Source organism: Poromitra crassiceps, assembly GCF_964638095.1.
Source record: "Poromitra crassiceps genome assembly, chromosome: 23".
Lineage (NCBI taxonomy): Eukaryota > Metazoa > Chordata > Actinopteri > Beryciformes > Melamphaidae > Poromitra > Poromitra crassiceps.
The window spans coordinates 13300980-13324795 of NC_139639.1; the positions used below are offsets into that span (position 1 = coordinate 13300980).

Consider the following 23816-nt stretch of genomic DNA (forward strand, 5'->3'; position numbering starts at 1 on the left):
TCAGTCCTCTGGCAGTGCCAACATCATGTCCAAATCTAGACAACATGACACCATAATCCAGGAGGAACACACACCGGACTCGTACTTCCAATCAGCAGGCTTGGCCGTGCTCTGAAACAGCCAATCACAATCTCGTTAACTTACAGCCAGATGATTACATTACATCTTATTCAGCTATTTGTGTATCATGCATTGGAAATAAACAGATGATCTAAAAGGTATAGATTGGAACAACAGGTGGGCATAACCACTTAATTACACTTAATTGGAGAAATCTTAAGGACATTCAAAACCTTAACCTGATTTGGAGTGTCACTGAAAAGAGGTTGAATACTTTCTGACAGCATGCTATGTAAACTAACCTTGGGGTCTCTGACATCAAAGGTTCTGCAGATGGTTGTGACATGGTGAGTTAAGGAACAGCCACAAAAACTCATCATTTCCTGTGTATTCTGTACCATGTATAATACTTTGATGCTAGAGCATATCGGTCGTATCCCTTCATCTCTATCCATCCATCTATTGGGGGCTATATGATCCAATCAGATGGCTGTGGAGAAGGATACTTCCTGGTTTTGGGGTTGACGTGCAGCGTGATGCGATCTGTGACGTCGTCGTCCACGGGGCTCCACAGGCGATCCCCGGAGATCAGTTGTTCCACTGCAAAAACCAGCTACACACACACACACACACACACACTTAAGTGAATGAGTGGTGGGGAGCTTTTTTTTCCTCACGGCGCCTGGGGGCCAACTTCATCTCAGTCGTCACTGGTCAGCGAATGTGTCTAGGGGTGTAGTCTTGTTTATTGTATTAATAAATTAATTTAGCATAGCCCTTAGACCTGCATGTAGCCTATAAATGTCCAAAACTTTACCCAATATGATGAAAGTATCCTCCAAGCGTTTGTGTCCTTGTATGAATCTGACCTTTTGGAGTGTGTTCAGTGTGTCTTTGGCATCGGTATCAGTGATGATGAAGACTCCTAGTACACACAGACCTCCAGGCAGCATCCTGGACACCTAGAAGCACACAGCAACTCATCATCACACCGTGCTGGGAGAATGACTTTGTTATTATTGACCTGTCCCTATGTGGCTACCTGCCGGGCGTGCTCAGTGACCCAGTCCTTGTCCAATGAGCTTCCAGCTGCTGCAGTAGACTCATCCATTTGGGGGGTCCGGGTTGCCATGACAACAAAATCCCTCTGGGCAGAGCTCTGTTGTGGAGACAGAGTTTGGGGGGGTGGCAGTGATTAGCATCAAATAATGTGACTCCACCAGATCACATGATATATCAGATTATAATGTGACTCCACCAGATGACATGATATATCAGATTATAATGTGACTCCACCAGATGACATGATATATCAGATTATAATGTGACTCCACCAGATGACATGATATATCAGATTATAATGTGACTCCACCAGATCACATGATATATCAGATTATAATGTGACTCCACCAGATCACATGATATATCAGATTATAATGTGACTCCACCAGATGACATGATATATCAGATTATAATGTGACTCCACCAGATCACATGATATATCAGATTATAATGTGACTCCACCAGATCACATGATATATCAGATTATAATGTGACTCCACCAGATCACATGATATATCAGATTATAATGTGACTCCACCAGATCACATGATATATCAGATTATAATGTGACTCCACCAGATGACATGATATATCAGATTATAATGTGACTCCACCAGATCACATGATATATCAGATTATAATGTGACTCCACCAGATCACATGATATATCAGATTATAATGTGACTCCACCAGATGACATGATATATCAGATTATAATGTGACTCCACCAGATCACATGATATATCAGATTATAATGTGACTCCACCAGATGACATGATATATCAGATTATAATGTGACTCCACCAGATCACATGATATATCAGATTATAATGTGACTCCACCAGATGACATGATATATCAGATTATAATGTGACTCCACCAGATGACATGATATATCAGATTATAATGTGACTCCACCAGATCACATGATATATCAGATTATAATGTGACTCCACCAGATGACATGATATATCAGATTATAATGTGACTCCACCAGATCACATGATATATCAGATTATAATGTGACTCCACCAGATGACATGATATATCAGATTCAGCAGTGCATGATATCACATGACATGAAGGCTAGACACAACTCAAGAGACATGTTTAGCCAATTTGGGGGCAGAGCATAAGAAGGTTAACAGTATTGTGTTATTTTGTGTGTTAGGTGTCCAGGATGCAGCCTGGTTATAAATTACAACCTGCTGCTGTTTGACTGTTTGTCTGATAGCTGTGAATCTCATCCAGAATGGCCTAATGAACACGCCCAAGAGAGCAAAAGATAGTTTACAAAAAAGGATGTTAGATTAGCCTCTGTGTTGATGAAGGAGCCTTATACCTGGCCGATGAGCAGGCCTGTGACTGGAACTACTCCTGGTGCACAGTTTGGACAGATAGCCCTCCACAGCATCTTCTGCTATGTAACCATGACCCATACTGACTGAAGAGAGAGAGACAGAGAGAGAGAGAGAGAGAGAGAGAGAGAGAGAGAGAGCCCTCCCCCCCACAGGCACATGCACAGGTCCCAACAACACCCCCCCCCCCCCCCCACCCACACAGACACACACACACACACACACGACTTAGCTTACTGTGTCCTCTCTATATACAGTAGACACTGCAGAAGTAGCCTATGACATTTCCAGGGTGTATTCACACCTCTGGGTCGTTTGCCAAATCAAACGGTTCAAATTGTATTGCCAAGCCTCCTGGACACTCTGGTAGGCTAATAGCCTCCCGGGATGGAAAACAATTCCCAGAGGTTTTATAGGCTATATGATTCTAAGAATGTGTTTTGTTAGACCTACATTGTAGGCTACCTCGGGTGTGCGCCGTGCGAGGAGAGAGAAAGAAAGTAAGAGGGAGGGATCAGGAGAGAGAAGGAGAATGTTATTCATTTATTTATTTAGGCTATCTATCAGGAATTTGGAGATAGAAGATCAAAGACCGTCACAACTTGCTATTACTATCACAGAGACTTCAGATGATACGCATATGAACTTCACCTGTCCTGTCAGGAATACAATTAATACATCATTTAATAATAGCCTACGGACATTTCGAGGAAGACATGCAATCAGTCTGATTGTATGATTGAACGAGACAATCTTGTCACAAAGAAGGCTGGCTCTGATTACCATGACTTGTTTTCATTTATTTAATGGAGACCCAAAAACCCAGAATTGTGATTACTGTGAATTTTTGTCCATTTTAATCCATTATGTGGCTTAAAACCTTTTAAGAGAGGGCCTCAACAGCACCCTCTGTCAAAAGAAGCAGGAAGTGCAATGCAGTAGTGAAGGAAGAAGCTATTTCCTGCTCACACACTGGTGGCAGTCAACATTGCCCAAGTCCATTGCCTCCAAATGTAAAAGCATGCATCATGACCATGACATTCAGTCAAACCAAGCACTGTGTGGAGACATTACAAAAGCACATGATGAAGTACTGAGGAGTAGTGCTGGCTGGGGCCTCCATGATTGAAGAGTTCGTTAGTCAACAATGGTGCCAGATAGCGTCAGCATGCATGCAGCCATTAGATGATAACTACCTGCTTGGACATGGCAGGTTCCACCTGGTCACACAATGACAACAGGTGCATTAAGACAATGCACGTGATGACAAATTAAAAAATAAATGAAGTGTAACATAGAGTCAACAGTGGCTTGTGACATACATCAACAGGTCTTTATTGGCCTATTAAACCAATGGTTTAATAAATAGGCCAATAAAGACCTGTAATCAGAAGGTGATGGGCAATATGGTTACCATATTAAAGGCAGCAGAAAATCAGAAACACACTGTCCCAGTAGCTCAGCTTTTGACGGTATCTCACTGGTTCATAGAAAACATACACTCAACGAAAAACAAGATATATCCTGTTTTCAATGACACCAATCATACTTTCAAATGCACTGTGCACAAAAACACTATAATAATAAAGACACCTTGCTCGGGTTGCCATCGGCGCAGGTGACCCGCCGGGCTGAGGCACGACGGGGGGCCCCAGTGCACCCTGGGAGGACAAGCCCGCCTCGCTGACATCACCGCTGGACAGAGAGGGGGAGAGGCTGAGCCGGAGTGTCTGCTGACAGAGGCAGGAATGTGTGGGAATGGAGAGGAAAGAAAAAAGAGGAATAAACAAGAGAACAGCCTACAGCTTACTATAGATAATCCGACAGGCGTTTTCATTATGGACTGGAGTACTACCAAACATTGTGAATGCCAATGCCAACATACAACCAACACCAGAAGAAGAACTGTGATGAAACCAGAAGAAGAGTGAAGATCCCATTCTAGGCAGATTAAAATCTTGTGAATTTGTGCTAGTTTTTATGTGGTAAAAATACAATAATCCTCATAACTTCATGTGCCTTTCAGGACCAAACATCACCCCAGTGACCGGTTTTCAGTGAGCAAACGTTTCACCACTCCCAGTGACGACAGGACAGGTGAAGTACTGTGAGCTGACGGAGCGTACCATGAGCAGCGAGGGGGAGCGGCCGGAGGAACGTAGCAAGAGGGAGGGAGGTGGCCGAGATGAGACGACCTGGCGTGTTCCACTGTTATCGTCATAAGAAGATATTCATACAATTTAACAGTAGGGTTAGCTGGACATTACAGAATGGAACTGAGTGTTTTCATATACTCATAAATGTGAATTCCCTGCCTGGTCAGTTTCACCAGCCATCATCCACTGATCATTTGCATATTAATTCATAAAAAGCACACAAAAAATACCACCTGCTCACATGTTGATTTTCAAGGAGAACAACGAGAATGTATCTCAGAATATGGCAATAATGTGTCTCCCATCGCAGTTATTACATTCATGGTATATTCATGAATATGTTCAAAGTTCAGCTCAGCCGCTGAGCTTGTGCACCACAATGCTACAACCACTGAGATTTATGAATAAAGGTTGTATGCTGCTAATGACATCATACTAATATAAATACTGCTCATGCATCCTAATCACTCGCATTCTGTAAATAAACAAGGTTTCATATTTATTGCAACTTTTTCTTGACTTTGCATTGTGTGGGCTAGCATCATTTAAAGCAGTGCTGACCAATTTGGGGCCCGCGGGCCAAGTTTGGCTCTGTTTTGGCCCGCCACGAATTTGGATTTTTTTTTTTTTTTTGTTCCCTCCCGATTTTTTATCCAGAATGCAACTCGGGCAAGTTATCAGATATCTGCACTGATTGCAAAGGGTGGACGAGCTTTTTCATGTGGTGACTTTGTGAAACAGTGTCTGAATGTGGCTGCGGATACTGTGTTCACTCCTGAGATTGCATCCCTGCAAATTGTCATGGCAAATTGTTTACAAAAGATGGACAATAAAACAAAAGATGGACAATAAAGCTGATTTTCAAAGTACCTTGAGGATTTTCCAAGTTGTGAATTAAGTCAAATTTCTCTCTTGATTAGAAAAGGTGGAAAATAAAACTGTTTTTAACTGGGTGTTTACTGATTAAATGTTTAAGCTCCCCACAAATGCAGATGTTTTTTTAAATATATATAACCAATTGCAAATTATTACAATTACCAAACAGATAAAAAGTAGATTATTATATTGAAATGTTATTTTAGATTTAGAATGTTAATTTTCTATAAAACACAATACATTTTAATGTAATTCCACAACGTTTATTTTTGGCCCTCGGCCCTCCACCCAGATTGAGTTTTGGCCCTTCATGGGAAAGAATTTGGGCACCCCTGATTTAAAGCTTTGAAACATGACTGCATGGTTCATATGAATATATATATATCAACTTAAAAGCAAGGCAATTAATATGAAAACAATATAGTACATTGGAAAGCCATGTTGTTGGCAACTTTTGGTAATTTACTACACCAACTTGACACATTCCACAATCTACAAATTGACTGTATCGACACTAGGTTCTTGTCCTGTCATACTCGTGTTATGTCTAGTATCCAATAATCTATCTTCCCTGGCCCTGTCTACTGGAGTTAGACGTTTGAGAGATGATTGAAGGGCGATCTGCTGAGTTGACAGGCGAGCATTTCAAGTATGTGCTTCTTATCCTACTGAGAGAGAAAACATAATACAACCTTTGAAAAGACTTGTAATATTTGGAGAGGTGCTCTTGATTTAACTTGCCAAGTACTTCAACACCCTCAAAATAGGAGAGTAACACAGAATGTATTGCAGGTAAGTAAAGCTGATTTTCTGTCATAATAATTGGAAACATTTCATGTTAACTGGGGTTTTGAGTCTGGTTGGCATGTAGCTCTTTGAGCTCCCTGCAGGTCTGTCTGCTGTAGACGAGCTCACCTTGCCAGAGTGACTGGAGGAGAGGGGATGAGTTGCAGAAAGGACAGGACAGGCGCACACACACAGGCACGCACGCACATGCGCACGCACGCACATGCGCGCACACACACACACACACACACACGTCCAGTGGAGAAGCAAGGGAACAGGTTAGCAGCACACAAGAAACATCCTCATTGTTAGTCTCTACTCTCTACAGCCACTATCACAGCTTTGAAGCCATTTGAATTCATAGTATTAAACAATCCCTGGTGACTCTAGTACTGTACTAGCTATTGAGAGAAACAGATCCAGGATGTGTTCCCTTGATCTGGATTGACTTAACCAGACAATGGCAATCGCGCTAAACGATCACACGACGGTGGTTATCTGTCAATTTAGGACTTCCCTATCCAGCTCTGAGCTTGTGCCCACGAAAGAGGAGGTGTTTGTAACAACTAGCCAATCACAATGCAATATGGACAGATCCACTGTCACTTATGGTCAATAAGTAGCCTACATGCTTATAATGGGGGGGAGGGGGTATGTGATACTACTGGTCTGTAAACATTGCCCTGCGAACAACACTTCTTAGGAGTCGTCGTTAATGGTTTAAAAAAATCTTTTGTGATTCTCATTTGAATGCAATCTACTTTTCATATGTGGATCTTATTATGAATGGTGACTCGCTCTTTCCAGAGAGCTAATTGGTCAGAAGGTGGGTCTTTCATGCATTTTGATCCGACCCGCTGAACTTAACCTGCTCCGGAGAAGGTTAGCCGTAAGAAGTGAACTAGCGTCGTAGGATGGAAAACCCAGGGTTAAAGCTGAAGTTACCATGCTAAGCCACTAATCTGGCGTCGTAGCACAGGCCCCCGATGGTGAAATGACATTTATCTGTGAAACACGAGTGATGTCTTCACGTCCCGTGCAAAAGTAATCACATCAATCTGCCGCTTAAAATACAAAAGATATGTTTAAACTCAAGTGCGATGAACATTGACAAAGGCAAATGTGCTGAATTTGAGTACTTCTACCTTCTTAATGTTCACAGGTGTCTGCAAAGAGGTTCAGAAGAAAAGAGCAGACAAATCAACAGGTGAGAAGCTAAAGAGAAAAATAATGTCAGTCTGCCACCTACTGGAGGGGAGAAAGAGGGACAAAGTTGAGAAGTGGAGATATAATGAGAAATCTGAAACCCAGCACCTCGGCTCAGAAACACAGAGCGAAGGAGAAACAACGGGAAATATTGATGGAAACAAGTCCAGGGTCACATGACTTCTATTTGAAATGGATTTAGCCTAGTTACTGCTGTTGGATTGATTGGCCTCGCCTCAACTGCCCTAGAAAGAGCAAACATTTACCATTACTCACTAAATTAAAGAGTGTCAGTAATTTACCTAACAGGTCTAAATATATGGACATGCAAACAGTGAAGTAGTGCACTGCAAACCATAAATCACAAATCTATACATCCACAGATCCACAGAAATCCAACCATCTTCAAATACAAAGAACAGGAGATTACTAGATTCTCAGAGGACGAAAAATTAAAAGCAAAAACTATTTATGCTTGCTTACCTGTTTGGATGTTTTTAGAGTCTCGTGAATGTCTGAGGGGAAATTAAGTATTATTACTATTATTATTATTATTATTAGAAAATCACATTATCTCTTTTGAGTGAGATCTGATCTGAGAGCCTATTCATTGTTCACACAGAGTAAGGTTACCATTCAAACATCAGTCTTTTAATTCATTCATCATTCATTATGCATATATGGTTCAAAATAGGGGTGAACCGATCGATCGGCAAGCAATCTGTATCGGCCGATATTGACCTCAAATATGCGATCGGCAATTTTTTCATTACTTTTTTTTTTTTTTTAAAGCCCTATCACTAATCAGGCTTTCCAACGATATAAAATACAATGTCAATTGGTATTATTAAAAGGGAGAAATAATCCACCTAAAATAACGTTTCCAAACTTTTTTTGAGGAGTTTATATATCGGTGATCGGTAATCGGTCATCGGTCGATGATCGGTTGGGCAGATATTTCCCATAGGCGATCGGCAATCGGTGATCGGTGGCAAAAAACGTGATCGGTGCACCCCTAGTTCAAAAGCAGGAGTTCCAGACAATCAGAACAAAATCCAATCTGTTTGATCCAATCTGCCCCACAGCTGTGTGTTCTTTGCCCACCTTTCTGCTTGGGTATCTTGGATGTGGTGGAGTCAGGAGTGTCTGGTGAGGTGGCACTGGAGCCTTCTCCCACCACCTGGATGTGTAGAGACAGAGAGAGGCAGGGTGTGGTCAGGACAACACACAGACAAGAGGAGAAAACATGGAACTTAGCAGGAACAAGGAAATATTCATCATGTGATTCTATTTGTTTGGAGCAGTTGAACTGACTGTGCTGTCAGGGGACAGAAAACAACATGGTCTGACATGACATGCTACAACAGCATTCACTTTTTTCATAAGAATGACAGTATGTATGTTTGATTATTGGTGACTGGACAAACAGAAAGGAGGTGACCATTCCATCCTTTGCTGGTGGAAATTCCCTTGCCATTTTTTTTGCAGATTTAAATTGCCTTGATATTGGGTGATTTAAAATGTAGGCTACTGCAAGACACTATGGCTACAGCCATCCTTAGTGCTTGAATCTGACTTGATGCTCACATGTGATTTTTATGTGTGGCTGTTCACACAGACTTTTTAAAAGTGGCCCATATCAGACTCCAGTGTGAACAGATCACGGACATGAAGTGACCCGCATGCACAGAACAACAACAATAACGTCACACGCAGCGCACTGCTGTTCTACATAAACCCGGAAGAAGACAGCAGTAAACATGGCGGTAGCTGACGATGTTGTTTCATCTGTTGTTCACGGTTTAATTTCAATGCCCGCGTGTTGGTCCTCCCCCTCCCTCCTCCCGCCAGCGCAGAATAGTGACGAATGTCGCTCTGGAATGACGTAAAAGTCACATTGAAGTGGTGGACGCTGCCAGGAAATCTTTGGATATTGAAGACATTTCGGGAGATGACTTGACGAAAACGCTGAAGGAAGCGTTCGCTTCGGCCTAGACGACTGGTCTGGGCCACAGTATGGATATTGGTGTGAATGGGCGCATTTTGGGTGGACAGTTTTTATTGATATTGTATTTGCACTATAGTTTTAGCAATACAGTAGGTGGCGGTAATGCACCATGTAAGGATGCCAACTGCCATAAAACTCAACAGAAGAAGAAGAAGTCACATTGACGCATTAAGTCAGATATGGGCCAGATGTCTGTTCACACCGGAGTCACTTTCAAAAACATCAGATTCGAATCTGATGTTTTACCACGTTTGAAAGGCTACGTTCACACAGCCATCCTTAGCGCTTGAATCTAATCTTTTCCCACTAGCCCAGGTCGTCTTTAAAAAAGTCACTTTCAATGTGACTTGTACTGTTCACACAGTCATGAAAAAGACTGATCTGAGTCACTTAGGGGGGAAAAGATTAGATTCAAGCACTAAGGATGGCTGTGTGAACGTAGCCTAAGGGTTTTTACTGTGGTGTAGGACAAGTATAGATAGCTGCCCTGGTAAAAGAACACCCACTACTGTATAAAGTAGGGATGGGCATTTCTAGCAAAAACACTATTCGAAATTCGCTGGCCAAATTCGAATTTAATTCGAATTTCGAAAATAAAATAAAAAATGTAAAAAAAAAAAAAAAAAAAAAAATTTTTTTTTTTTTTTACATTTTTAATTTTTTTTACATTGACATTTTCGAAAATAAAAAACAGTTTTGACAATCATGAGTGGTTGTGGTTCATTAAATATTTAGTAGGCTCAGGTCTGAGTGCCAAAGGGGTGCCAAAGTCACCCCCTCTCCCTCTTCATGGGATTTCATCCGCCATTCATTTTTCCATAAACCTTGCTTAAAATGCTTATAGCGATTTGACTATACCGGTACTTAGAATCAGGGGAGACAATGCAACATTTCACTCAAAAAAAAAAAAAAAAAAAAAAAAATTCGAATTTCGAATTTCAATAATAAAAGTCGACCTTGATAATAACAACGATTATTCGAAAATTCGAAATTCGATGCCCATCCCTAGTATAAAGCCCTAAAAAGTCCTGCTTTGATCACAGGGTGGAACTGCATCATCTACAAAGCAACATTGCCAACAATGTGGATCACAATATTTTGCGAGTAAGCTCCAAATCATGCGACAAAAGTTAACCAACTGTTAGAACTTAACACTTTCAGTGCCACGGCCCTTGGGCAAAAGGTTGCTTGCTGTGCCACATAGGCCGCAATGCATTTTAAAACAGTCATATAATTTTTTTAATAATTACTATGTAAACACTGAACACGCACAAATAACGATGAGACTCTCTTCTATCACCTGCAAAAAAAAGTTTATTGATCCCATTTTCCGTTCTTTAGTTATGAGCCGGAGAAGATAGCTTGATTGAACGAAAAACATACCTTTTTTTCTACGAGCTGAGATAACGAGCCTTTTGTGAAATTAAACATTTCAAGCACATCTCTGACTCTGAAGCTAATTTTCTGATGTCTGGGTCTGTCTGGGTGAAGTGTATGCTGCTCTGCTGCTCTCCGTGCTCCCCCCCCCCCCCCCTCAACTGCACACGCCTCCTGGGTGTGTCTTATGTGTCTGGTGGCTCTCAGTCTCTGCTGAGTTTGCTGCGCACACACAGTGAATGGTGCGCGACATTCAGCTTTTTGGTTCCGCGTGTGTTTGTCACGGGCTGGCATGCTTCCAGTTCGGAATAATAATGCTGATTATGTGAATGTGCTGTTGCAGCGTACATGGAAGTGCTCAGTTGTGACAGCGGATGCTGCTGCTGGGGGCACAGCTGGCGTTGTGCTCGTTTATGGAGGCACGTCGATGCATACGGACGGATGCGATGCGATTTCCTCATTTTGCCCAGTGACTATTTCTGTGTGTTTGGCTCCTTTTTCTCTGATCAGGAGAGTGCTGTCGCCACCTAATGGGTTTGTAAAATAGGTTATCGACCTCCAATAGCTACAATATTGTTAGAGGCGACGTAAGAAGCTTAGATCGACACCCCCCCGTCAAAAAAACAATTTGGAGTTATGACGCCATTTGGCGTCGCTGGCACTGTACGGTAAATTTCTAATGACGCCATATGGCGTCGCTGGCACTGAACGTGTTAAACTAACATTAACTCATTGAGTGCCAAGGACGAGTATGTTCGTCAATTGGTTTAGTGCTCTCCAGATTACAGAAAGGTCCGGAAAACAGCAGGAAAAACCCCCGTGATCAAAGAGAAACCGCTCATGCTGCAGCCAGAGCCATATAGATGGCTCTGACTGCAGCTGACGTTTGCTGCGAACAGCAGTCAATCCGCGCACACAACTGAGCCCCTCTGCCTCTGTCTGTCTGTCTGCATAGTTTCTTCACACGATTAGCCGCCAGAAAGGCAGCACCCGACGCCGAAGGGCCAAACCTTTCCCTGCAGTCCGGTTTGGCATTTCCGTGACCCGCTGGGAGCCGGCGCAAAAAAACGGAGCGCTCCGAAAATAGACTGGTTTAGGCTGTGTGTTAGTGTGGGGAGGAGTTTGCAGCTGAGGGGGGTGGGGCACGCAGGCACCACACAACTACACCACGTCACTACATCAGAAAATATTATCTTCAGACTCAGTGAATGTGCTTGAAATGCTGCATTTCACAAAAGGCGGAATAACTCAGCTTCTAATTTGAAAAGTGTCGTTTTGCTCAAAACAGCCTACGGTATCTTCTCCGGCTCATAACTAAAGAACGGAAAATGGGATCAATAAACTTTTTTTTGCAGATGATAGAAGAGAGTCTCATCGTTCTTTGTGCGTGTTCGGTGTTTACATAGTAATATCACACAATATTCTGTGGGCCTCGAGAAATCACTGAAAACGCTCTGAAACTCTGGCACTGGGAGCGTCCGTTCTCCAAAAGTGGCTGGCACTCAATGAGTTAAAGACATTATCAGCACACCGGGCTCTAAAATGTTGATAGTTTAGCTCTGTTAAGTCCAATAAGTAAGTCAGGACAAGTCATTCTTACTAGAAATATCGCACTCTCCTGAGCTTATAGCGCTTATAGCGTGCCTCGCTCGCGCCCGCTCACATCGCCCGCTCACATCGCCCACTCCCCGCATGCGCAATTGTGGAGCCCTCGCCTTATTATAGTAATGAGATTTCTTCTTCTCTGTACTTAGTGGTTTGATAACCTACATAAGCTTATAAATATGCCACTTCTCAAACACAATGCAAACTAATTTAATTTAGGTACTTTTCAATTGAAATCATCAAACTTATCATTAATGTGAAACACTGGGGATCAGTGATATATATATATATGATGGGGGATGTATACTATGTGGCCCAACCATAGTGTGTGTGTATCCATATAAAGCGTTTTCTTTATGCCACAACACATTCACTTCACTTGCCTGGGACTGTCTGACAAAGATCCCGTGGTTCTCCTCGCAGGTGAAGTAGCGTCGGCCCTGCATGGAGCCGTCATTCTTGCCCTTGGCCTCGTCCAGGATGATGCCCACCCATTTGCCCGTGGCAAAGAGGGTGGCACCAACGAAGGCAACGGTGCCGCGCTGCCCCTTCCCTATCACCTTCACTACAGAGCCAACCTTGGAGAGGAGAGGACGGGAGATTGTCAGGAATTAAGCCATCCAACGCATCAAAACTTGTACCTGTATTGAAAAGGTGCCCTACCTTGGCAGGCTTCATGCTCTCCACTGCCCCTCCACTGCTCATTTTGCTGATCAATGGGCTGGTCAGGGGTGGGGGTGGACAGGATACAGATGGAGAGAGAGTGAGAGAGAGAGAGAGGGGGGGGGGGTGAAAAGGGATAGGAGATAGGTGATGAGGATGTGGGGAAACGGGGGAGAGAGATGGGGTGAGAGAGAGAGAGAAATAGGTCATGGAATGCCAAAGAAAATGCAGTTTTGACAGCAAACATTCTTCATTCTTGGTATCTGCTTGATATGTTGATCTTGGTCACTAGACATTTCACTAGACTTAACTAATCAAGTGTTATGATTATAAAATATTTTCAGAAATGACTACCAGGCCCAAACAGCTATTTGTTGAGTTTTACATGACAACCTGTGAGACCTGTGATTTGTTTTAACAGAGTGTACACCACAGAGTGACATGACATCAGTGAACATGGCACGTTCCATAATCCCCCCGCTCTATCTATTGTCATGGAACAAGAAAGGAGTCAATGATAATAAATGATAGGAGGATGAGCCCTCAGGCCACAGCCACACACAGAGCACATAAACACACTCACACAGACTGTCATATGGCTAGATGCTGCTAGAGCCATATGAAATCTGTTTTTCTTTTTTTCAAATTCCATTTTCTTTTTTCACAAATTCCGTTTTTTCCATTTTAATTTTAATTTAGGGGTTAGGAGCGATATTTTTTCTTTTTTTGACGACTTGGCTCTCTCAGACATGTTTCTCAAGGTGAAAACTAAGTTGTGAGGTGCAGTAAGGGTCCCACGCAAGACCAACCGCCCTCTCAAAACACCCCAATCTAAAACTGAATCATTTCTCTAGGCCTATTTTACAATTATGAAATCATTTAGGTTACTACGATAATTAGATCTACTTTTTATTTTGATAATTAGGCCTACTTTTATGAATTTCAGCCAAAATATGGAAAATTCTGCAATATTCCGTGTTTGACAGTTGATTCCATTTTTAATAGCATAATACTTAAAATGTAATGTCCATGCTACTCACCCGGGCGGGGGGTATAAGAATGTCGCCTGTTCATAGCCATAACTACCGTAATTTCCGCACTATAAGCCGCACCGGAGTATAAGCCGCAGCAGCAAAATTGCCTGTTTGTTACATATATAAGCCGCACCGGACTATAAGCCGCAGGTGTTTTAATGTTTTTTTTATTGTGTTTTAATGTTTAATTACCATATGTAAGGGTTCGTGCACAGAGGGGATTGTCGGGAAAGAGATGGCTGTTTGAGGAAGCTCCCATTTATTAACATTTCAACAAAACAACATAACACAACACCACCTGTGTTTTTTTTTACAGTGCACACAGTGTCCGCGGTGTGGTGAAAAGAGGGCAAGAGAGGAAATTAAAACAGAAGTGGATTTATAGTTAGAAAGAGTGCTAAAGAAGAGAGAATTCCGTTTTTTATTTTTTTATTTTAGTTACTCACAGTACTATTGACCAGTCCAACTCAAAAAATATTCGGCAGTTTCACTTTGAGCTCTTGTTCCGCCGCTGTCCATCAATGGTTATGACGAGTCTCGCTGGGTACAGTACGCCAAAGCGATATCCATTGACTTTCGATTTGTTTTTGCATTTTATCCATTTTCGGACTCACTGTGTTGTTTTTGTCCTCCAGTGCGCTGATGCGCTTTTCCGCATTAGAAACTCTGTTCACGGTTGCCTTATTTTCTTTAGTGAGTGAGTGGATGGACTTCTGCACGTTTTCAAACTTGTTTTCAAGCTGCTCAAAACCTCTGAGCGATGTCGGACTTAAACGATAGTGTTTCACGGAGTAAAAGTTAAGCCCAAGCCGTGTATCTCCAGCCTCCAGCAGGTGAGTCATTTCCTCATTCATGGCGGTGATTGCTTCGTCTCTTTTCTTTCTGCTTACTGGTTTTCAGTCTTGTGCTTCTTCCAGCAGACATTCGCCCCACTCTTTAAAGTTATTCAGTTGGTTCTGGTCACCTTATTCATTTTAGATCAGATCGCTAAAACATATTGTTTGGTCTGGTGTAGCAGCTGTCTAGCTGAGCGCCATGTTCACCGTGATGCCGGTTGATTTCCGCCAAATGATGTCAAGTCAAGTCAAGTCAAATTTTATTTATATAGCACCTTTCATACACAAAGGCAAACATATTGTTTGGTCTGGTGTAGCAGCTGTCTAGCTGAGCGCCATGTTCACCGTGATGCCGGTTGATTTCCGCCAAATGATGTCAAGTCAAGTCAAGTCAAATTTTATTTATATAGCACCTTTCATACACAAAGGCAATTCAAGGTGCTTTACAAAAAAATAATCGAAAAAACAAGCAGCAAAGCAATGCACATAAAATGTGCAGATGAAGCTGTGTAACCTGTAAAATCCATCGATTTTGGAGGTCACCGAGTGGCCGTTTGCTGAAAAAATCCATAGATAAGCCGCACCGTTATATAAGCCGCAGGGGCCAAAAAACGGGGAAAAAGCCGCGGCTTATAGTCCGGAATTTACGGTAGTTAATTTGATTAAACCTCCAGACAGTATAAAGATAGAACCCTAGACGTACTATTTCTCTACTTCCACATCCCTCCTTCTAAGAGAGGAGAGGACAAAACACAAACACAATCTCAGGGAGGGATCCCAGTGATCACGAAACATCATGGACGTTTTGAATGGGGAAAGGGAGGGGCAATATTGCCTATGACTTTCACACGTCCACGTAGGCTCTATGGATTCAATTCAATTCAATGTATTGTTGTCCACAATGTGGAAATTTGTCTTTGGCTTCACAGGTTTGCCTGCACACATGAAAAGTACAGCACACAGACACAGTACACAGACACAGTACACAGCACAGGAAATGATAGGGTACATAATACAACATATAACAAGACAACAGGACAACAGCACATTACAGACAGTGATAACGGACATGGTTCTGATGTGGATGAGTCTGACGTTTATGAATTTAGCACATTTATTGTGTTTGGTATGAAAGATTGTTTGTAGATGTTCTTGGTTGCTGCAGGAACTCTATAGCGTCTTCCCGAGGGCAGTTTTGTGAACTCATTAAAAAGGGGATGTACAGATTCACACACAATTTGTCTGGCTTTTCGTGCCGCCCGTGTTTTATAAATACATCCAAGTTGTTTTTGTTCTTTCCCAATAATTTTACTTGCCATGTTTGTAATTCGGGACAGTCTATTTCTGTTCTTAGCTCCTAGATTCCCATACCATGTACACATGTCAAAGGTCAAAATACTTTCAATAAGGCTCCTGTAGACAGTCTCCAGAATAGCTTTGCTGATTTTGTATGAATCCAATTTCCTGATTAGATACAAACGCTGCATCGCTTTCTTAAAGATGTATTCTGTGTTGGCTGTGAAACTTAGATTGGAGTCAAAAAAGGTTCCTAAGTATTTAAACTCCTCTAATGTTTCAACAGGCTGGTCATCAATCAAAACAGATGTCAAATCTTGACCTGCGTTGCGGTGACTCGCAATGACCAGCTCCCTAGTTTGAGCTCCATTAATATAAAGGGCACTGTCTTCACACCATTTAATAAGTTCTTCAATGTGGTGGAAGTATGTAGATTCATTAACTGTGTCCCCTGTCTTCATAAGGCCAACTAACACCATATCATCAGCATATTTATACAATTGGCAGATTGCATTCATAATTTGTATTGCATTTGTGTACAAGGAAAATAAAATAGCAGAAAGGACGCAGCCTTGTGGTGCTCCTGTATTCAGGATAACTGTCTCAGAAGTGATGCCACTGAACCTCACTCTCTGTGGTCGATCTGAGAGGAACTCTTTACTCCACTGTGTGATGTGGCAGTTTGTGTTGATGTCACAAAGCCTTTTAATCAAAATGTGTTTCTGCATACAGCTGAATGCAGAACTGAAATCTATAAATAAAAGTCTGGCAAAACTGTTAGGCTGCTGTAGATGCTTGCTGATAGTGTTCTTTAGTGTCAGCGTTGCGTCTCCAGTACTGCGGCCCCTTTTATACGCAAATTGAAATGGGTCGAGCCATGTGGATGTGGATGTGGTTACCTGAGGGGTGTACCACGAAACAAGATTAGTGGCTTAGCAAAGTAACTTCAGGTTTAACCCTAGTTTTGCCGTAACACGACGCTAGTTAACTTCTTATCGAGATAGATCACCATAGCAACTTATGCTCTACGGCTAACCTGCTTTGTAGCAGGTTAAGTTCAGAGGATAAGATCAAAACCCATGAAAGACCAGAAGTGACTTATACCTCCTGAAGATCTTTATGGCAGCTGGAAAGAAAGCCATCACAAAATGTTGGCTCCAGAAACATGACCCCCCGGTGGAGATGTTTATAAATATTGTAAATCAGTTACATCGAATGGAGCAGCTGACTTATAGTCTGAGGCTACAAAAAGAAAAAGGGGAAACTCTTTGGAGTAAATGGACACTTTTCCTGATCCATAGGGAGTGACTTTTGCAAATATTCTAGCTGATACAACTACATTAGTTGGCCCACGGTAACATTGTATTGTGTAACTGTTGCATCACATCATAGTTTCTGACCTCTCCTGACCTCCTGTTGTTGTTGTTTTGTTTTTGTTATTGTTTGTCCTGTGTGTATTTTCTCTTGAAAAAAGGATGTAAAAATAAAGTATAAAAAAAAAAAAAACATGAAAGACCCACCTGCTTACCAATCAGCTCTCTGGAAACAGCGAGTCACTATTCATATGGTCCCCATATGAAAAATACATTGCATTCAAATGAAAAAGAAAAAGAAAAGAAAAAAAAACATATGGCTCCTGTTGAATTAATCAAGGACTAAAGCCTTGCACCTGTTGCAGGCTACATTTAAATTACGGTAAGCCCTATTTACCACTTTGGAATATGTTTTTATATATTCATTTTAGCGCTCTCAAGTAGCCTAGATATGTTGTTTGACCCCGCCGATCGATTGCAGCTGAATAGTGAATGGAGAAATATCACTAAACCAGCATAAAAAGGTTACATAAACGTCTCCAAAGCGCACAGTGCCGTGTACGCAACGGAGCTGAGGCTGACGTTGGGTTGGAAATGGTCATGTATGCTAGAATAGCCTACTACATCTAAGCAATTTAATATGGGATCGACTGCACACAGATTATTCATATCTAGGCTACTCCTGCATTTTGCAGCTGCAACTGTGTTGCTTTTGGCCTGTATGATGTGATTGAACTTCATATTTCCAGCATCATTATATGAAATATGGAGATATGCGACTCTGCTGACAATAGCCTATATATGTGACAACAATATAGACTATTTCTTTATAAATGAAATCTATGCCCGCACGTACCGTGTCGATTCAGTTCAGAAGCCTTTTTTAATTTTACTATTATTCTTTTTTTTATTGATTAGCCTATAGGAATTATTCAATCAGTGCGACTAAACACATCATGAGATCATTATTATTCATTGAGCCTAAATGGTCTATACATACTGAGATAGATTACACATTGCTTCCACTCACAAAAAAGACATGCCGGTTTTATTGAGTTTATTGAGAGGGTGAATTGAGCTGCTGTAGATAGCCTACGTGGAGGCAGAAACCGCTCTTCAAAGAAATTACTGATGTGGATAAAAGTGGTAACTTTAGACAGTCATTCTGGAACAGACTAATAATATCCCACGCAGATTTTTATTCTGACACACAGTAGTAAAGCTTCACGATTTGCTGTTTCAATGAATGAGGAAATAGGTGTGTCTGGCGCTGTAGAAGTTGGAGCAGTCCATATTGCATTGTGATAGACCCTTCTCACGGGGGCCATTTTGTGTCGAGAAGCCAGGGTAAACACAGGTGCAAGCAAAACACTAATGAGGGTTTCCAAATCCCAATCATGGAAGTTGGAAACCCTCATTAGTGTTTCGCTTGCACCTGTGTTTACCCTGGCTTCTCGACACAAAATGGCCCCCGTGAGAAGGGTCTATTGGCAGTTGTTATAAAACAACGCCTCTTTTGCACGAGCTCCTGTGCACGGGCATTTTCATGTGCAGGAGCTCTCAGCTTGATTAGAAAAACCTGGTTCCACTTAACGAGTCTACCTTCATGGTACGAGTTAACTAAAATCCAGCTAGATGCCAATTATCTGGTTTAGACAAACCAGATCAAGGGACAGATCCTGGATCTTCTTATACAACATTCGTGGTACACCCCTCTGAGGAGCCAAAAAGCATTTTATGTTAATACTTAGGGACACGCCAACTTTTGCCCATTTGCCCATACATAACCAAGATACACAATGGCTCACCCCAGCCTGGGGTGAGGCATGAAGGGTTAAAACTGGGGGCTGCAGGTTAGGTTAGGATAGTGTAGGTTAGATTTGCTAGATTCTTGTGTTAGGCAGGCAGTTCAGGTGAAGGTTAGATTATATTAGATCAGAGTAGGTTAGGGTAGTATATGGCAGGTTTAGGTTAGGCTGTAGATTAGTTAGATTCTATGGTTGTTACTGGCTAGTAGGTAGTTCAATTTAAGGTTAGAGTAGTTAAGAGTGTTTGTGTTGACTTGTTCCATTATTTCTTTATCTCTCTCCTCTCTATCACGTATCTCTCCTCTGACTCTCACCTCTCTCTCTTTGTCTATTCCCATCCCTCTCTTCTATGCTTGTGTTTTATATGCTATATAAGTCTATCGATCCTGTTGATTGTGCTAAAATAGAAACATTCTCTGTAAAGTCCCCTGAGACATGCTTGTGAATTAGAGCTAAACTATACAAATAAACTTGACTTTCCCTTTTTAACTGTGGCTATAGCAGTAGGGAGGGTAAGCACCTGTAATTTCAGCTAACGTAAAACGTCAATCCACAAAAACACTCATTAATATAAATATTTAAGTGAAAAGTATCTATGTAATAGCTAAATAATCTAACGCTATTCCACTCATTATCTGACGTAAACAAAGTAACATGGCCGCGCCAGTCACTCAAAACAAGCTGGGCTAACGTTGCAACCAGTTGCAACTTGATAGCTAACGTGAACTAAACCGAAAACTAGCCAGTAATAGTTGCATTCTTTCAACAAACCACATTCAAGTTAGTGATATGATCATATAAACTAGAAACTTATTCGGGTGTTTTAGAACATATATCAGAAGCGAACGTAGCTAACGTTGACTCGTGAGAAGGGGGTGCAAAACTCGGCATGACAACGGCGTTAGCAGCTAGCAAGCTAAAGTCAATAAAGCTATGGTGAACTTGACAGGTCGTTAAATAGCGGACTTTTTTTTACCACTTACCTGGCACGCACGAAGATACGTTGATTAAAATGTGGCTGTAACCGTGTCAGACTAGTGCACCTGGATGATAGCTAGCTAAGTTGTTTCTTTCTAGCTGATTGCCTGGCTGCTGGTACAGTAGAAGATATTTCTTCCCAGGATGGCGAAGATATGACCCGCCCATATCTGCCTTTGATTGGCTGACTGTAGGCTGACTGAGAGACGCAGGATAGCCAAGCGAATGTGATTGGATGAACGTTGGACACTAGGCCAGAGCCGTACACTAGGCCAATAAGAGGTACAGAAGGGCGGGTCAAGCGTGGGTCATGCCTTCGCCATCCTAGGAAATAAAGTATCGCCTACAGTAGTTCGGGTCAGCAGAGAGGAAGAAAAGTTGAGAGAAATCCTCCGGCCACTTCCGGTTATGCTGCAGACACTTCTGGCGAGGCGTTAGCTTGTTGACATCAAGCCGCAGGTAACGTTAGGTAGCATAACATAACGCTAACGCTAGTTGTTTTGCGTAACTTTTATTCCATATTGGCTAAACCAACCGCCTATTATTACCGTCATAATTATGTTTACATTATCAACCACTGAAGTCATAATGTAATATGTTTTACCTGTTAACTGAATTGGCAATGTCTCGTTGAATTAGACTGGGCGACAACTTCAACACAGACCCGGCTCACGCTCATACTCCTCCTCCTGCCATCCACGTTATGACGTGCTGACGTCATCCACTTTCTCTCCACTTTGCTTGCTGTGATTGGCTGTCTAGTGGACGCCGCCATTACCCATAATTCCACGGGCGTACTTTAGCACATGGAATCGCCGATTAATCCTCATTAAAACTGAATTTTAAAATGAAATATGGATATATGAGTCCGTAAAACAGGTTAGTTTTATGTCATTGTATTGTTATTTATTTGGTGAATGAATGAAATATGTCACGTAAGTGGCACCATGATACAGATGTATATCCATATGTCTACCTATAAATACGTGGTATTGACGTTGGTATTTCAGTAGAGGGGGGTTGTGTAGTGCAGGGCAGGACCCGTTGCAATAAATGGGTCCGTCTGCTTGCATGCCTCGTCTGAAACGGAGATGACCAGAGCCGTGCCGAGCTCCAGCGAAGCAAGCAGGCGACTCGCCTGAGGCGAGGCATCACCAACCGGCTGGACACCCACGACTGCACACCCCCATCTGCTTTTTATGTATCAATATAGCCATGCATGATCCATGCTTAATTATGTTTATTGGAAAATACGTAGGCTACTAAGCTATGCCTACTTAATTTTCTTATAACAATTTCAATTCAATGATAAGCTCTGTTAATTAGCTGTAAACGTGAAGATGCATTGAAAAATAGGCTATCAAGTGAATCAATCAACGGTACCCTATGAGGCCTATCTCCAATAATATGTCCATGGGCTATATACAGTATATAGGCTCTATATATATATATATATATATATATATATATAGGCTACACTGGACGTGTAGCCTTCCCTGGGTTAGTGAGAGCCACAATGACGCTATAGGCCTATATATATATATATATATATATATAGGCCTATAGCGTCATTGTGGCTCTCACTAACAATGACGCTATTATAGGCCTATATATAGGCTATATATATATATATATATATATATATATATATATAGGCCTATAGCGTCATTGTTAGTGAGAGCCACAATGACGCTAGGCCTATATATATATATATATATATATATATATATATATAGGCCTATAGCGTCATTGTGGCTCTCACTAACCCAGGGAAGAGCTGCACTCGCTACACGTCCAGTCTCAGGGCACACTGGCATAAAAGCCTGTAGGCTATATGAATTTATTTTAATGTTTCTTTATTCGACCAGTTTTTAAAGCGAAATGTATATTTTTTATATGTTATTTGTGTGTATCTATGTATTTATGTATGTTTTTTTTATGGACCATGAGTCTGCAATAAAGCTATCAATCAATCAATCAATATATATATATATGACCTAATATGAATCTATTTGATCTAATACACTTGGGTAGAACATCAGGTTGGCCCTGTGGTGGCAAGCCACACTTTTGAAGACTGTGAGAAACACCACAATGGGGATTTGAGGTACTCAAGTGATATTGCAGGAAAATAGACAAGTTACCTGTAACTATTTGCAAAAGTATCAAGAAATAAATTGCTACATACCAATGTATACCAATGTGCCAAATATAGCCAGTCATATATTTTATTAGTCTACTATATTATTATGTATTGATTGACTGCACTGAAAATACCCAAATTGATCAGATCAGAATAAACATTTTACAGCAGCTCTCATTTGTTAGTTGTGATTATTTTGTAGTGAGAATTTGTTCAGAAAAAATTGTCAGTTGACAATTTGCTGAATCTAATAAAACACAATTTGGGAATGAATGATTTGAGATTTGAGGCCCCTGGAGCCCCCCAGACATCAGTTTGGGAGCCACTGCTGGAGCTGGAGAGAGGGGGAGGGAGGGGGGCATAGCTAGTGTTGATTAGTCTTAATCTGATTCGTCAATAATGGCAAATTATTCTAGAATAATCTTTAAGGTTGATGCAACATCAGCTGTTGTTGTTGCTGCTGCTGCTGTGGGAAAAAGGACCAGCCCTCTGCTCTCAGGATACCTCTATTGTGTTGTCTTGATGGACTGACAAGCGCACACACATGCACACAGACATGCACACACACACACAAAGACACGCTCGCGCACACACACACACACACACACACACACACAAACAAACACACAGCTCATGGGAACTCGCTGGCAAAGAGGGTCACTTAGATGGAACAATGCTAAACCATGCTGTACTAGTTTCTGTGGAAGTAGAGGAAATCATAAAGATGGCTGTTTGTTCGTGGGATCAATCAGAGCTGTAATAGGTTATCGTGTTTTTCTGTCAGATCCAAAAGCATTTAGAAAGGCACGGCTCAAATTGATTTATTACATCATGTCGTCCGTATTACATCCGTGTCAGAAAAACATTGCCGAAATCATCTTGTAGTTATACATATTTGCAGAGTCCAACCTGTTATGAAAGATCTTTCGTAAAAAAAATGTGAATACAGTATATCAATATATATTGATCTAAAAACAAGCAATAACATCAACTAAATGCAACATTATACAAATTGTAAAGAGATATTCTAAAAGTAGAAGCACATTGGTGTATCTATGATATGGTTCCATTGCAGCCTTTAATTCTACCTCTACATTCACTAACTGTACAATCAACAGTCAGCATGCCGTGCTGCCAGTGTCCTTCAACCTTCTCTCTCTCTCTCTCTCTCTCTCTCTCTCTCTCTCTCTCTCTCTCTCTCTCTCTCTCTCTCTCTCTCTCTCTCTCTCTCTCACACACACACACACACAC

At 41.6% G+C, this 23816-nt stretch overlaps 1 protein-coding gene across 1 annotated transcript; it reads right to left on the reverse strand.

Annotated features, from left to right (window-relative positions):
* On the reverse strand, positions 1-2561 carry LOC310796734 (protein odr-4 homolog; the record flags this gene model as incomplete). The annotated part of the gene is given in 7 exon segments (XM_083658970.1): positions 1-111; positions 363-399; positions 567-673; positions 930-1022; positions 1103-1219; positions 2465-2489; positions 2491-2561. Coding segments are annotated over 7 exon segments (561 nt in total).
* Between the last annotated feature and the right edge of the window lie 21255 nt (positions 2562-23816).